General features: G+C 43.8%; 1 protein-coding gene across 2 annotated transcripts; it reads right to left on the bottom strand.

The window, feature by feature from the left end:
• Positions 1-82: 82 nt before the first annotated feature.
• LOC121530634 (golgin subfamily A member 3-like) lies at positions 83-16,459 on the bottom strand. 2 transcript variants are annotated; one of them, XM_041835748.2, is made up of 24 exons: positions 16,220-16,459; positions 14,707-15,054; positions 13,566-13,847; positions 12,375-12,487; positions 11,302-12,059; positions 10,939-11,047; positions 10,428-10,734; positions 10,071-10,273; positions 9,826-9,963; positions 9,512-9,673; positions 8,896-9,264; positions 8,704-8,781; positions 8,324-8,587; positions 8,055-8,149; positions 7,624-7,840; positions 7,279-7,422; positions 6,796-6,993; positions 6,509-6,625; positions 6,149-6,288; positions 5,770-5,902; positions 5,420-5,542; positions 5,102-5,266; positions 2,658-2,815; positions 83-2,284 (listed from the first exon to the last, which is right to left on the bottom strand). In XM_041835748.2, the coding sequence occupies exons 2-24, from the start codon at positions 14,885-14,887 to the stop codon at positions 2,065-2,067; spliced, it is 4,674 nt and encodes a 1,557-aa protein (XP_041691682.1). In that variant the 5' UTR covers positions 14,888-15,054; positions 16,220-16,459; the 3' UTR covers positions 83-2,064. The 2 variants fall into 2 exon arrangements, with proteins under 2 accessions (XP_041691682.1, XP_045082765.1); XM_045226830.1 differs by having other exon boundaries at positions 13,692-13,847.
• Between the last annotated feature and the right edge of the window lie 1,055 nt (positions 16,460-17,514).

The raw sequence follows: 17,514 nt of genomic DNA, 5'->3' as shown, positions 1-17,514 counted from the left end.
AATTGATTGACTACTTGATTCATCAATTATAAATCCTACAGCCTACCTATCAAATGTTAGTGAATGAAATAATGGACAACCATTGATGAATAGTGCAACTTTATGAGATAAATACAATCTCCCAATGAATCAGTTTAGCAGGTCTATGCCCCTCTTTGCAGATTAAAAGATTGAACGGCAAATACAGCAAGGTTTATGTACAGAACTCTTTTATCCCTGCTCCATGTACCAACAAATGTTAAGTATTCAAATATGTAGACAACAGTGAAAGGTAGCTTGGAAGATACAGTCAATGTTGTATAGATTCAACAAGTCAATTTCGAACAGATTGTTTCAAACCCTTCTTCAAAAACACAGTATGAGAGCTGTTAGTTATTACCAGTCAACTGAACACAGCTTGCCCTTCGACTATAGGTTTTCCCTTTGCAGATATGTAATAAGCATGTTATTACAGTGTGGTTAAAAATAGTCTATTTACTTTGACTGGCAAGATACATGTTGTCTGGAAATGAGTATATCGGCATTTAAAACAGTCACATTACAACTGCATGTGCTGTAGTTTATGGTGTCCATTGCTGTCTACATTTGGACTTAACAGTTTGAATAAATATGCTTTGCAAGTTGCATATCATAACATATCATTCTCAAATGTTTTTGCTCATCACACTATTACATAATGATCAAAGTCATTCAATTATAGGAAAAAGTAGAGAAAAGGAAGTATATTCGTATATATTATATTAACCTCTGCAAAGAATAAACAGTTTTCCTTGACAGCAAATCAACCGCAAAGGAATTAAACAAGCAATTAAGGGGCAGGCATTTTCTGTAAATATGAAACCATAGTAACAAAAATGAATACATTTGAGCGCATCTCACTAATAGAAGTAGTAACATTTTGCGTAAAAGTTCTCTTACACCTTCCCCTCCCTCAAAGTCAGTTACAGTAAGCTCTCTCATTAATTGTGCAACATCGGTTGAGACTACCCAAATATTGAACATTAAACCATTCAGTTTGGATCTGCAAACAGCATAATCATACAATATAACCTATATTACATCTTGTACACCTGCTGTCAATTGAAATAATGATACGTTCATTCATAACATTTAGTCCTTTAACAGCATACAAAAGATTCCTTAAGGCTATGCCATACACATTACTACAGTCCAAGCCAGCCAGACAAACTCCCAATTTCATACATAGTTAAGAATTAATTTTCCACAAAGTTGCAGAGCCCACAATGATATGTTGATAGCAAGCTTTAAAAAAGAACGAGAAGCAATTCAAAACTGAATAGATTGATGTTAATGAAATGAACTGAAATGTGAGGCGTACTAAAAGGAGAATGATAGTGATTCACCACAAACAGTTTGAAAGCCATAGGGGCATTTGACCAGACGACTCCCTAAATCCCAAACCAACTCCTAGCCTACACCCTGATAAACTTGTGTAAATCTGAGGCGGTGGAATATGGTTATTGCTTCACCGTGCCTTCTTATAGGCCTAGTATACTTTTTGCCATATTGTTAACATTTATCCAATCAGATCTACAGGTGTGTCTAAGTGGAGGGACTAAGGGTCGATTTGGATTTCAACAAGTTTATGGAACGAGTGGCTCCTCTCATTCGCAGGCACAGAGATATGTAAGAACAGTAAGAGGGACTACAGTATGCTTATAACAATAGTCAATTTCTGCAGGCTTTAAACTGTCTCACTTATCTTACCGGAGCATGAGAAAGTATATCAAAAGTACCAGTATGCGTAAATAAACTAACAATGTAGTTGTCACGGTCATTTAAGGTTCAATATTGTCATTCCTGAATTGTAAATAAATAAATATGACAAATGACAGCCGTAACAAAAAAATAGACAAAGTCCAAATAAAGAGTAAAGCTATGGTTATAAGTATAAATTACTTTATCCAACCACTGTCTGTGCTGATTTGATAATAATGCCAAATGTTGGCAGCAATTGATAAGAAATGGAAAAAACAGGTTAAAAAAAAAGGTGCCCTTGTGGATAAAACTCCACTCTGTGTGTCTGCCTGAGAAGATGCTGCATTACGATGGCTGTGGCTCCTCCTCCTCCTCCTCCTCCTCCTCCTCCTCTGCTCCGCCGTTACTGTCCACCTGGTTTAGAGGGGGGGATGTTATGGAGTCATTCTCCAGCGGCACCCCCAGTCGAGTCAATTCCTCCTCTGCGTTATTCCATGACATCATGGACTCGTGCACGGTGACTGTGTGCTCCTCCATTTGTTTCTGAAGGCTGTCCATTTCATGCCTGCAGGAAACATACAACATTCACTTTAGTGTTCTGGCATTTAATTCCTATTAGAGAATTATAATACACCATCCACATGTGAGACAAATACCTTTTGAGAGTAAAGGATTTCTATTATGCATACATTCCTATTCTTTGTCTTCCATTATGGTTATCAGAAAACACACAAGCTATTTTGAGTAACATGAGCTACAAAAGCATATTATCCGTACTCAGTTTACAACAGCTATAAATGGTGCAGTGAAATGCTTACGCGCTAGCTCCCTACATTGCAGTACAATAATCAATATCAATAATAATCAAAAGTCCAATAACAAATAACAGGTTTTCCACTCCCAGAAGTTAAAGGAAGACATAGGTGGTCAGTTCTTACTTGAGCTGGCGCAGACAGTTGTGCAGGTTATTGAGGGGCTCCTTGTTGACAGAGGCAGAGGGCTTGAGCAGCTCATCCAGCAGGGAGGCAGGCACAGGGCAGTCTGGGATCTTCACCGGGGTCACTGGGCTTGATGGGTTTGATGGCTCCATCCTCTGCTGCTCAATGAGGAATACAGCACAAAAAGGAAACTCGGCATACTGTGATATAGAGTGCCTTCAGAAAGTTCTCACACCCCTTGACTTTGTCAACATTTTGTTGTGCTACAGCCTGAATTTAAAATGGAATTGAGATTGAGTCACTGGCCTACACACAATACCCCATCATGTCAAAGTTATTAGAAATGTTTTAAATTGTTATTAAAAATGAAAAGCTGAAAATGTCTTGAGTCAATAAGTATTCAACCCCTTTGTTCTGGCAAGCCTAAATAAGTTCAAGAGTAAACATTTTCTTAACAAGTCACACAATAAGTTACATGATTTTTGAATGACTACCTCATCTCTGTTCCCCACACATACAATTAATTATCTGTAAGGTCCCTCAGTCGAGCAGTGAATTTCAAACACAGATTCAACCACAAAGATCAGTGAGGTTTTCCAATGCCACGTAAAGAAGGGCACCTATTGGTAGATGGGTAAACATTTAATAAAAAGCAGATATTGAATATCCCTTTGAGCATGGTGAAATTATAAATTACACTTTGGATGGTGTATCAATACACCCAGTCAATAAAGATACAGGAGTCCATCCTAACTCAGTTGGCAGAGAGGAAGGAAACCGCTCAGGGATTTCACCATGAAGCCAATGTTGACTTTAAAATGGCTGTGATAGGACAAAACTGAGGATGGATCAACAACATTGTAGTTACTCCACAATACTAACTTAAATGACAGTGCAAAAAGGAAGCCTGTACAGAATAACAAATATTCAAAAACATGCAACCTGTTTGCAATAAGGCACTAAAGTAAAACTGCAAACAATGTGGCAAAGAAATTAACTTTATGTCCTGAATACAAAGCGCTATGTTTGGGGCAAATCCAACACATCACTGAGTACCACTCTTTATATTTTCAAGCATGGTGGTGGATGAATTATGTTATGGGTATGCTTGTCATCGGCAAGGACTAGAGAGTTTTTTTTAGGATAAAAAGAAACGGAATAGAGCTTAACACAGGCAAAATCCTAAAGGAAAACCTGATTCAGTCTGCTTTCCAACAGACACTGGGAGACAAATACAACTTTCAGCAGGACAGTAACCGAAAACACACGGCCAAATATACACTGGTGTTGCTTACCAAGACGACATTGAATGTTCCCTAGTGGCCTAGTTACAGTTTAGACTTAAATCGGCTTGAAAATCCATGGAAAGACTTCAAAATGGCTGTCTAGCAAGGATCACAACCAACTTGACAGAGCTTGAAGAATTGTAAAAATAATAAATGTGCAAATATTGTAAAATTCTGGTGTGCAAAGCTCTGTTAGCTCGGTAATTGCTGCCAAAGGTGATTCTAACATGTATTGACTCAGGGGTGTGAATACTTATGTAAATTAGATATTTCATTTTCAATACATTTGTTAAAATGTCTAAAAACATGTTTTCACTTTGTCATTATGGGGTATTGTGTGTAGATGGGTGAGAATATTATTTTTTAAAATCCATTTTGAATTCAGGCTGTAACACCAAAATGTGGAATAAGTCAAGGGGTATGAATACTTTCTGAAGGCACTAAATATACACTCAAGTGTGTTTATTGTAACAACTTTTCATACCCCTTTATCAATCCACAAAACATATACCCATGTTATACCTGGATGAGTTGTATGTTCTACCTACCCTTTCTCAATTTAAAGCTGCAATATGTAACTTTATGGTCGACCCGTTGAAAGCAAGTCTAAGAAGCAGTAGATCTGTTCTATGTGCGCTATTTCTATGATTCCAGTTCTTAAATTTCGTTTTGCGTCCTTTATTTTCGGTTTTGTACACCAGCTTCAAACAGCTGAAAATACAATATTTTGGGTTATTGAAAATATATTTCACAGCGGTTTGGATGGGAAAATGATTCTCTACACTATGCATTGCTTGTTTTGTCACAAACTGAAATTAGGCGAACTATTAGAATTTTAGCAACCAATAAAAGCCGCAGAGTTTTCTGCATATTGCACCTTTAACACACCAACAATATTGAAATACCATTACTACCACAGGAGGTTGGTGGCACCTTAATTGGGGAGGACAGGCTTGTGGTAATGGCTGGAGCGGAATAGGTGGAATGGTATCAAATGCCATTACATTCGCTCCGTTCCAGCCATTATTAAGAGCCATCCTCCCCTCAACAGCCTTCACTGAATACAACTGACGTAAAAATAAAAAGGTGCCAAACCTAACCCTGTTCTTCCTACTTAGTCTCAGCCAGGTAGCAAAAACTCAGTCCCAGGTAACTTACCTTCCGGAGGCGGTTCTGTTTGAGGTCCAGTTTGAGCTGCTGGTTCTGCAGCAGAACAGTCTTCATGCTGTTCCTCAGCTCCCCCACCTTGGCCTGTAGCATGAACTTATCCTTTCTGGTGCTGCTCAGCTCCTCCTGCACAGACTCCAGCTCCACCTTAATGCCCTAGAACACAGAGCAAGGCAAAGTCATGCACAAAATGGCAACACAATGAACAATGACAGAGAGTTAAGGTGATACTAAAGTATGCGTCTATGGTTTAGAGCTGTGGCGCTAGCCAGCTCTGTCCTCCTCAGCACCCTGGTTGTGTGTGTGTACCTGTAGAGATGTCTGCAGGCTGTCCAGCTCCCTCTGGCTGCACTGATCCACTAGCTCCAGCTGCTGTCTCTGGGCCTCGATCTCCCTCTGCCTCTGCTCCACCTCCCACTTCAAATCCTCCACCTGGGGGGAGAACACAGTCAAGTCAGTGACCGATGTCTTTTTCAACAAACAACTTCCTTATTCAAGGTCCTGGGTTGTGTTCAGTAGGGCACACCATAGCAAAACAAAAATGTGTGTTCTTATTGCAAAAGTTCAGGTAGTACCTCCCGGTTTCAAAACGTTTTCTCCCTACTAAACAGGACCATGGTTGTGTCTATTGCATAGCGTGGTGTGGTATAGCTAGCTACCTCCTGGTTTGTGAGGGGCTGCTTGCTAAGCTGTTCATCCAGCTGTTTCTGGAGGATCTGGAGCTGGAAGTGGGCCTCTGACAGCTCCTCCTGGAACCTGGACACCTCCTGAGAGTGTTTCTCATCCTGAGCCCTATGTAGGGGAAGGAAAGGATGTTAATGTGAAACAGGGTTCAAATCAAGGAGAGACATAAGATCAAAACAAAAAGATTACTTAGAGTTAGATGTGTTTATTCCCTAAAATACAAGGACCGAGCATGCCCCAATGATTCCATCAACTCATAAGGCTAATCAAAATCGTATCTTAAATCTGTTAAACACAGCAGCATCATTCCAAGCCTTATTCATTAATAACTATAAACTGCAAATTGAGACTCACTGTAGTTTGTGTGCCTCACTGTGCAGGGCTTTGACCAGCTCTTCTTTGGCCTGCAGGTCCTTCTTGATCTCACACAGCTCCAGCATGGCTGCCCTGTAATGCCGTCTGTTGTGCGCAGCCTCTGCCTTAGCTGCTGCCACCTAGTGGACATAACACACATTTACAGTCTGTCTCCAAAGGCTTCTATGGAGTACATTACAGTATGCTACAATGTGGTAATGTAATGACTTTCTAAGACTATGTCGTGGCTGGGCCAGTCTGTCTCCTTCAGGGGCTTGTATATGTGTGTAATGCGTTACAATGTGTTAATGATGACAGATGATGACTATGTTGTGGCTGGGTCGGGTTAGGCGTCTTTACCTGCTCTTTCAGGTCCTTGACTTTGGCCTTCTCCTTCTCCAAGGCGACCTGTAGAGTCTGGACCAGCTGCTTCATCTGCTGGTCTTCCTCCTCTTTTCGTTTTAGTACAGCTTGCACCTGTGGAGAAGGGCAAAGAAGAGAATAGAAAAAACAATCCGTTTGTTAGCGTTTTTATGAAAAAGAGCAACCACAGACTCATAGAATGGTGTTACTGTTACTGCATGGGTAAAGTCATTCAATTGATCAGTGATAGAAGTAACTGAGAATGTACGATTGAAGCCTTTCACCTGGAGGTTGAGCTGGACCAGGTCGGCCTCTCTCTTGGCCAGGGCAGTCTCTAGAATATTGGTATGCTCCCGCAGTGAATTATGGGACTGCCCCAGTCCCGTCAACTTCCCTTTCTCATGCTCCAGCTCCAGGGATAACTTCTTGTTGGCGTCTTCCAGTCGTCTAATCCTCCTCTTGAAGCATCGCGCCTCCTGCAGCTGTGGGTGAAAAATATATACGATTTTACAATCAAGGAAACTGAGACGCACAAGGACCATTGGCTCTGAGTAATTTTCAGAGTGGTTAGGATAGTAAAACACACATTTCTGTTGGACATTTGCGGACAATGGACAATAAAGTAATCTTCTCTTACATCATCGGGCTGGTGGAGTGTATTTATAGCCTGGTTAAACCAGACAATGTAAAGCAACGGTGAAACGTAGCGAAATCTGTTTGGATGCCAGGATAGTGTATTTAATTGTCATTGCCCAGACTGGTCTCACCTCATCCTCCAGCTCCATTACTTTCTCCTGTAACTCTTCCAGCTCAGTGCTAGTGAGGGAGATGACCTCCTGAAGCTCCTTCTCCAGCATGGCCTTGCTGTGACTCACAGCCTGGAGTTCACTCTGCAGAGCCTCAATCTTATCCTGGAACAAGGATAAGAGGTTTAGATCAGTATTCAAACATCACAGTTGGCTACGGTTGTGCTGTAATCTGTTATTAGTATGGCCACAAGTTTTTCCTGATCACATGATCTGACCAGAAACAAACTCTGGACCCTAGTTCCTGGTTGTCATGTGATGAGGAAAAACTCTGGGTCCTGATTATAAGGTTAGTACTGAATGTACCTGCAGGGCCTGGTTGTTTCCGCCGTCTGAGACCTGGGCCTTGAGTTTGACCAGCTCTGCCTCGGTGGTCTGCTTGTCGGCCAGGGCCTCTTGGAGCCTGCGACTCAGGATGCCCACTGCGTTCTCATAGGCCTTGTGCTTGGCCTTCATATCCTTCTGCGCGCTGGTCAAATCTGTCCCCAGCCGCTTCATTCTCACCTTCTGCTCTGAGATGGCCCTGAGAGAGGAAAATAAAACAATTAGACACATTAGTGCACATCTAACCAATCTGAATAAAATAGATTATCCTGTCTGAGTAAGAGAGATTCTTATTCACGTTCATATTCTCATGCCATTTACACAGATTCATAGTAAATCTGTTTGGGTCATTACTATGGGAACCAAGCTGGTTACAGAAGTCTGTCTGGCTGTAGAAATGTTGTGTGACTCACTTCCTGGCTTCGGACTGCATCTGGTCCACCTGCTTCTTCAGGCCCTCATTCTCCTCCGTCACTGCTGCTAGCTGGCTCTGGTCAAACTGTAGTGACTGTTGAGGGACATCAAACACACACTGATTATTATCAAATGCCTATCAAAGAAAGCCAGATAAGGCAATGGGATATGTAATGCAAGTACTGCCATGAGAGTAATGCAAAGAAAAAGCTTAGAAAAAACATAGAGCTGCTAGGAAGTCAGGCTTGTGTAGGATGGGGTCATGTACCTGTATCTGATTCTCCAGCTGATCCCTCTCGGTCTGCACAGACTGCAGGTGGTTCTCCAGGCTGTTCATCTGCTGCTGGACCCGGACTACCTCCTTCTGCATCCGGCTCTGCTCCAGCTCAGCTTTCTGTTTCTCCCCATGGGCCTCCAGCAGCTCTTGTTTCAGCCCCTTCACCTCTGACACCAGACGCTTCTTAGTGGACTTCAGCTCACTGATCAGCTGCTCCTTGGAGCTGGCGTCCCGGCGATAGGCCTCCACCATCACCTGATGGGTGGGAAATGGGAAGAGGTGTAAAGAGTCGAGTCCTGTGTGTGAATGTGTGTGTACACACAATCCTCCCAAAAGCAAACAAGGGACACAGGATAGGGAGTGACAAGCACCTTTTGCTGCGTGAACTGCTCTTTCAATTTCTGAGCTTGTTTCTTCAGGGTGCCGTAATCCTGCTGCAGAGATCCAATCTAAAACCAAAAAGGAGAAGGCGTTTACTTTCTACTTAAGATCAAACACAGTGGCTCAACAGCCTTAGAGGAGTGGGATTAGACCTTCTGGCTCCATGGTGGTTTGTTTCTCACCTGTGAGGATTTGACTTGGACCTCCTGCCTGAGCTGATCAAGGACATCGGAGGCCACCAGCACCTCCTCCCCCAGCCTCTCCGCCCCCTCGTCCAGCTGACTTTTATCAGCTCTGGCTGCCTGGAGGGCCACCTCCAGCACAATCTTCTCATTCTGCAGGTACTGGATGTTCTCGTCCTTGGCGTTGGTCTCTGTCTGCAGCTCTGCCAGCGTGGCCTCTAGCTCCAGGTAGCGGGCCTCCAGCTGGTTGATGGACTGCTCTTTGGTGTGAAGGCTCTCCTGAGTGGCTGTCAGCTGTCTCATCAGCTCCAGGTGCTCCTTCTGGAGGGCCTCCAGCTGCAGGTCCTTCTGCGATAGGGTCACCTTCATCTGTGGGGGACACAGAGAGGGGTTACATTAGGCAACTGTTGTCCCAAATAGCAAAACAGTGAGCGGACATTTACTTTTTCTCTACGTATTGGACTTTGTTTTTGTCCAGCTCCTGATATTTTTATAGATGTGTGTAAAAAACCCTCCATTGATTTTAATAAACTTCTCCGACTGACAAATTACCTTAATTTGAACAATCCGAAAACATGCCATAAGTGATTTCATAAACCAACAATTAATTATTTACCTGCTCTAGTTCCCTCTCCAGTGAGCTGGCGGTGTTGGCCAGTTTCTGTAAGTGCTCTCGCTCCTCCTCAAACTCGTCCAGTTTGTGCTGGAGGTCGTCCTCCACCATGCTCTTGGCATCCTGGATCTGCTGGTAGGCAGCTTCCTGGGTCATCATGTCAGCCTACGGCCAGAGGGAGGGGAGAGGTCAGATAACACACTGCTTGTGTTTTTTTGTGTCAGTAAATCTTGTATTATTTTTCAACCAACCGTAACACATTATAAACACCAATCACACAACCTGTCGTATTTTCCCAATTTTAAAAGGGGACAGACCTCAATACTCTGCAGCTGTACAGCGATGCGCTCCTTCTCTTTGATGGAGCGATGCTGGGTTTGTGTCAGCTGGTGGGACAGAGTCACGTTCTCCAGCTTCAGGTGCTCCAAGGCACCAATCTGGGTCATCTGCCCAGCCTGGGAAAAACACGTCAACTCCGTAACACGTCAACTCCGTAACACCTCAACTCAATAGAAGCAAGAGACACATGTTACGAAACAGCCCTTCTCACAGACAACCTTACCTGCATGTTGGCCATTTCGCCCTGGAGCCGGACCCGAGCCTCCTGGGCCAGCGCTAGCTGCTGCTGGTACCACTGGCGGACCTGTTGCAGCGAGTTGATCTCTGCCTGGGAGGTCTTCAACCTGCTCTGCAGGGTGGTGCGCTCTAGCTGGACCTGCTGGAGCTGAGTCTGGAGACCACCCATCTGTTGACGCAACTCCTGGACTGAAGGAGGACAACACCATAAGAAATGATTCACAGAATTTGACAGAAATGTATTGCAATCATAAATACCCCAATATTGTATTAATATTATTGTGAGGAGATGCTGGTATGAAAGCATGATGCCCATACTAGGCTCTCGATCCATCCAACTCACCAGCGTTGTCCCTGGAGGTGACGTTCTGCTGCATCTCCTCCACCTTCCCCATGAGTCTCTGGTACTGCTCCTCAGCCACCTGCAGGTCATTGCCCAGCGAGGCTAGGCCAGCGTTCTTGCTCTCCAGGTTGCCCTGCAGCTCCACCATGGCCCTCTCCAGCTGGAAGCAGCTCTGGCGCAGGGTGGACACCTCCTTGTTGAGGGAGCTCTGCTTCTCCAGGCTGGCATGGGACTGCTCCACCTGGGCCTGTAGCTGGGCGTTGACTGTAGCCAGCTGGGCCTGGAGCTCAGTCTTCTCTTTCAGAGCCTGGAGAGGAGACGTGGAGAGAGGGTGAGGGAGTGAACTCCAGTATTCCCAATGGCTTGTGCAGGGAGGGATTGTAGGGTGTTAGCCTAGCTATTCCAGTGAAGGTAAGTAAGTCTCAACATGTGGTAAGTTGAGTGGTAATTACCTTAGCTATGTTAAGAGTATAAGCCATCATAGACACACCACACTGTGTTAGTTAGTTACCTGGTTGGCCTCAGAAGACAGAGACTCTAGCTGGCCCTCCAGTCTCATCTTCTCCTTCAGAACCTGGAGCATTTCGTCATGTCCCATCACAGAGCTCTCCAATGACACACTGTAGGAAACAGGAAATTAACCAATTGAGCAGGAAACAAAAAATTGCACAATTAAGTGCTACTGGAACCTTCTAGCAAATTCCATCAATTAATGGTAAATGATTACTGGAAAAGTATAATAGCAATGTTCTAAAGCTGACTAACGTCCTTGTTTATTTAGCTGGAGTATGCAACAGCAATGTGCTTATGTTATTTACTAGTACTACACCAGTCAGTCTCTGTTACAGAAGAGCTGTGTGCTGGTCAGGTGTACCTGCTGGAGAAGCTGTCCCTGCGGCTGCGTGGTGCCCCAGTCCCCTCCCTGTCCTGCTCCAGCTCCAGCAGTTGCTGCTCATCGCTGGCAGCCTGCAGCACCTCCCGCAGTGATGGGAAGTTGCCCATGGCCTCCGGAACGATCTCCCTGCCCGCCACCGTGTAGTTCCCTCCTCTCTGCCTGCCCACTGCCAGCATGCCGTAGATCCCAGTGCCGCTGGTGGAGGTGGACACGCTGCTGTAGGTAGAGCTGTCGCTGTCATTCCCATCCCCACCGGGCCTCGACCCCATCCCTGACTCGATGCCGGGATCCACCTCCGAGGTGTTGTCCTGGAGAGACATTGATGAAACCAGCGGGGCCTCCGAAGAGGTCATCTCCATGGAGCCAACCTCTGACATCATGCTGACCTCTGACAGGGTGGATACAGAGCTCAGGTTGGACCCCAGGGAGGAGTCTGCAGACGTCCTGACCACGCCGCCGCCTCCTCCACCATCACTAGTGCCCCCTGCTGGCTCGGGGGTCTTGTAGTCGGCCAGTGAGTGGATCTTGCTGGGGCGGGGTGACCGTGACTTCTTCTCCTTGGCTGGGGGGATGCCCAGGCTGCCCAGCTTAGGTCCCCGGGGGACGCTGGTCCTCAGGAAGGAGTACTCGGTGGTCATGGAGGTGGTGCTGGCCCGGGGAAGAGCCTCTGGGTGCATCATGAGGTCTGGGTCCAGAGTGCTGAACCCACTGCGGCTCTTTGGGGTAGAGCGGTAGGACTGGAAGAGGAGAGAGGGGTGGCGTGAGAATGAGCAGAAGACGTAGTCTACTTCAGCCCAGTGTTTCCCCTAGCTTGTTCTTGTGCGGGCACCAATAATCAACATTCAGGGCCGCAAACACCAGACCATTCAACTGAGACTAATAGAGGATAATTTTAATAGGTGGTGGACGTCAACAAAACTAGGCAAGAAGGCCTGCCATGCCAAAAATAATAGGGGGAACACTTCGCTTCAATTCAACTCTGTGCAGCTTGTAACTGACAGCTTTATCCTGATGAATGTCTGCCTGGTGACTGACACTGTTCACACACTCACCGTCTCCTTGTGCCTCTGCACTCTGTACTGTTTGAGCTGCTCCTCCAGGCGTCGACGAGCATCATGGCGGATCTTCTCCTCATTCTCCAGCTCCAGTGATGGCTCTTTGGCAGCTACAGGAAATGCAAGTTTAACAAAAAATAGAAGGTCCTAACTGCGACCCCATTCAACACAGAATAGGCTAACAATACCTTGGACATTGTCATACAAGCATACAATTCATTTTAGAAGGAAACCACAACTACGTGTGGAATGCACCAATTTGTAAGTCGCTCTGGATAAGAGCTTCTGCTAAATGATGTAAATGTAAGACTACTTTGTCCCTACAGTTCAGAGCCATTTAAAAATTAGAAATGAGAGTGCTTGTATGACATTATTATCCATCCACCATGGTTAGGAGTGAAGCTGCATGCAACCCAGTCCTAACAAAGCCAGATGAGTCACTCAGTCCATCTATTAGTCAGTCCACTCCCAGATCTTATTTTCAGGTTAGTAAAGTGTGACACACAAAATAGTTTGGCTTGCGTGGTTAGTGAGTTTGCAAACAGTAGGTGATAAGCCTGATTGCTGATTCTCTGACTGCAATTGGCCAGGTACACTGATGATCAACCATGAGGTGTCAGTCAGTGCAACTTAGAAGTTAGCATGAGGACTTCCTGATTGCAGCATCATTTAAAGCAGAATGCACTATGAACGGAACAGAACGTGACACTATAAAATAGTTAATGTGACACTGTAAACATTCTATGTGGGAGTGGTTAGCCTTTCACAGTCAACAAAAAGCTTGAGGCAAAACAAGCCATATTCTGTTATGTAACGAATAAACTTAAAATACTTTACATATCATGGTATCTGTAAGCCTAGGCCATCATCCAAAACAACATTCACAACAAACCACACAAGTAAAGGATTAGTTCAAATACAGCCACTAAGTTCCCAACAGAAGCACCAAGCAATTAAATGACCACGGGGTTTGCACAAAGTAAGTGGGCTTAAACCACTAAAGCAGATACCCACTGGATCCATCTCTTTAATGGGAGTGTAGTTAGCACAGGCAAGGAAATTAAAATATGGGATGGGGAACTCAAGTCAGTCTCTGAGGCAACATCCCAGAGCAATAGGTGGTTAAAATACACGGGGCAGGGACGGGGGGGGGGCACTCACTGCAAGTACAGGTTACAGTATGCTTACACAATTCAGTCTCCTGCATAGGCATACTCAGTCTGAGCGACTGCAATGCATCACCCTTGTGAACAGGGCCCTCAGCACTAGCTCCCTCAGACTTCTCTAGCATGGGTGGTGGGATAGCGGCCACACCTTGGGATGGCTCTTTGGACTGGGGGCTGACAGGTGGGCTGGTGCCCTGGGTAGCAGGAGGCAGGGGGCCATTTGGATGGCCGTCCCCTCCTGCGCTTGGCCGCGGGCCCTCTGCCACTCGTTCTCCATTTGGCACCACGTCTGCCTTAACAAAACCTGCAACAAGGGAGTGGGGTGAGGTGGGTGGTTGACAGTGGAGCATGTCAGTAAAGACGGTAGATTCCGCATACATCCATCCAGTTTGTATTTCACAACACAATGAGAGTGGATTGTGATATACTTGATGTTTAAAAAAAGGACTAGGAGGCTAGGCTCTTTTGAATGACTTAAAGTCAATTGTGGCTTTCACGGGTAACCGGTCAAACAAGCTTTGTCAAGCCAGAATAGCTCTATAGGAACTGGAAGTGGCAGTTTAATACTATTCATTTTGTCATTTTTATTGAAGGCGAGACGTGTAGGAATAACGACGGCATGCCAATATGCCTTAGTGCAGTTGAGGTGACTATGAAGTGACAGTGGCGTGTGGGTGAGTTATGAGGCAAGGCTCAGAGCTGTGTCCAGACAATCCTGCAATTCCACACATAGGCCATCTCTCTTTGTACTTGAGGCAGCCAAGTAATAACCTTTTCTCTGGCCGGTCGCACACAAGCATGTCATGCATAGCTTGGAAAGAATACTGGTGGAAGACAGAGGAATTCCCTCCATATAAGGAGTTCCTATTACTGCAGATCCCCCACAACAATAACAATATTTTCACAATTATGTCCTGTGAAAAGAATACAAACATTCAGTTATGCTTTATTAACTTAGTTTAGGGCTCATTTGAAATGAATTTCTCTCTTACAATTAACTGGTTGAGGAAGAACACTCCATTGTTTGATGAGAGGATGGAATAATTAAATCAGTCAGCAGTAGGTCAGAGTCAGACAGCTTCCCTAGAATTACTACATTAAAATACAAAACAAATCACATCACTTGAGGGCAGGCTAAAGCATTAACTAGGGCAACAACTCACCATTAAGAACATCCCCCGACGCTGTCGGCTTGTCCAGCACTCCTTTCTTCAGTAGCTGAGAGTCGCTCACCACAGGATCAGCACCACCCTCTTTGGACTGTGGTATCAGGTCTAGTTGATGGATTTCTCCATTGGTTGTCTCCATCTCAGCAATGACTGAGTTGTGGTATTCCATTTGCATACAGAATCAAATGATGTTGCACTAGAGCCCATGGAAGGGATATGGTAGTCACAGGGTGTAGCTATAATCCTTTCAAAACATTTTCTTCCCGTTTGTTCAGAGTAAAAGATTGAATGCAATGCAATTGAAGCGTCCAAGGAAGAACACCCCCAAAGAAATTGGCTCCCCTGAAAATGTATAACATTAAGGTTTAGTTAGTATGAGCATTATAAAGTATTCAGTCTGATCAAAGACAGTAATCTAAATGCAAACTAGGCGTAATCTGACAGGATTTGCCACCATGATGGTGTAGCGCAGATGTAGCACAAATAAAAAGCGGCATGGCCTGCATTACTTATGAATACCATTGCAAATGTATTAGGGATGGGCATTCCAAGTCTTTTCTGTGAGCTGGAAAATTTGGCTCAGTTCACCTAAAAGAGCTGTTAATTTGGCTCCCAAACACCTCTTCAGTAATGCTTAGAAATTGACCTAAAACCATGAACAAATTGTGAATCTCTAAATTAAAGCCTAAAACGTTGTCTACCATTATGTAAGATCGTGAAATGTGAGTTAAAATACATTTTTATATGACTAAATGATTAGATGAAAAGTTTGTACTCATAGGCACATCATTAAAAACGTATGTGCGGGGCTAATAAAGAACAGTAAGGGACGCGCACTGTTTATGCTCCCAATTCACTGCTTTATTGACTACGTTTCGATCTGTCAAATTATTAGATGGCCTGCAAAAACTAATATAGACAACTATCTAAGTGGATTTAGTTAACATTACTAAATATAGCTACCTAACTTGACCAAATATGCCTTTGCATATTGCAATCAAATAGCTACAAGGCGAACCAGTCTTGTATAGAAACAGATAGCTATTCGGCAGCTTTACCACACATTCGTTACCTTGCTTATTTCCCAATTTGTAGGTAACGTTAGCCACCCAACAATATTATTGCTAACTAGCCAACTGCAATGACAGCAGCAGCCTCGACACAACTTGTGTGTCACAAGCTAACTTTAGCTAGGTGGTTAGCTAGCTAGCTAGCCAGCTAAACAGACATATGGCAAGTTGCTGGCTAGTTCGCAGATTCAACCTGTCAAGCAAAGACAGCCTAACGTTACGTTTGCTCGATAGCTAGCTAATATTCATTAGCCACATAGCTAACACGGGACTATAATTTTTCTACGCCCAGATATCACACCAGTTCACGAAGTTGTGTAATGTATAAATCACTGTAGATTGTGAAATTATGAAAAGGTTTAATAAATAGCCAAAATAGATATTCATTTCTGACATGACAATAGTTCAAATGCAAAGAAAATGTTTATAAAGCCAACCTTTTTCAGACGCCTCTTCGTTCTGCTTCTACGTGGCTAAATGGATTCCATTCTTTTACGTGTTCGACGAGCAACAGGATATTTGACATCGTTTTGTGAATTGATGTCTACTAAACACGTATTAAATAATTATGTCTTTTGAATTTATATATTACTCATTATTATTTTTCTGTATCTAATGATGTATAAATGATCAACCTATGCATGGAAATGAGATACATTTAAACGGCAAAAATGCCAGACTAGTTGCTGCCCGAACTGTTATCATGAACGGACAACCGGCCCTTTGTAATTATCAGAAAAACATTGAATCCCTCTGGCGGTCGTGAAGTATAACTGCGACCTGTTATTAGAAATTCAATTGGGTGCTAGCTACAATGTTTCCAGTTTTGTCAGAACTGTAACAAAATGTTGCTGGGAAAAACTTTTATTTCATTTGGTACAACAAGCAATGGTATCCAGGATTTAATAACAGCAACCCTCATGTTGCCTGCTCACATCCCGCCCGGTTTTTCCCGTTGGACCCAGGATTCAAACTGGCAACCCTCATGGTTGCTGGCGCCCCTCGCTAATCGCTAGGCTAACTGTCGCCCCCTGATTTCATCATGAGGGAGCACACAGAAGCAGTTCCTCAGCCCCCCTCATTGCTAGATAACAACTATGGGCAAATTTAAGGCTCTCCTTCAAAACAGTTTCTTCATACATTTTTATTCAGATTTATTCTGCTTTTTTATTATTGAAGAAACACATGGTATGCACAGTTACATTTCCATATATGGTAGCAATGAAAAAAGTGTCAACAATAAAAACATATTTTTTATTGTTAATATGGTATCCTCTAGAATTTCCCCAGCTTGTCTGTTCTTTGAGTAGAACCTACATAAAAAATTAGTACAGTTTAGAATACTACAGTACCTACTATAGAATTATGTAGCAAACTGTAGTATAATGTAGAATACTATTCTACACACTGTAGTATCCCTTGATCATGTGTAGAACATCCTATAGAATGTTGTAGTATACTGTAGAATACTATAGTAAATACTACAGTATTATCCACAAAAATACACAGTAGTAAATACTACAGAAATATCTGCAAAAGCACTACACTTTTTAAAGTATTGTAAATGCTACAGTATTTTATCCCCTCCCCCATATCCCAATTTGTGCCACCCATAAGTGAGAAACCTACATACCACGTATAGACCATATTGTGTTCCATACAGGTAGGTCTACATACAGTAAGTGGAAGGCAAAACTGCCCTATGTCTAACAGGCTACTGTGGTGTAGACTA

Source organism: Coregonus clupeaformis, chromosome 18 (genome assembly GCF_020615455.1).
Source record: "Coregonus clupeaformis isolate EN_2021a chromosome 18, ASM2061545v1, whole genome shotgun sequence".
Lineage (NCBI taxonomy): Eukaryota > Metazoa > Chordata > Actinopteri > Salmoniformes > Salmonidae > Coregonus > Coregonus clupeaformis.
Note: the sequence above shows the minus strand (reverse complement) of the source record. Positions and strands in the feature narration are given on the sequence as shown.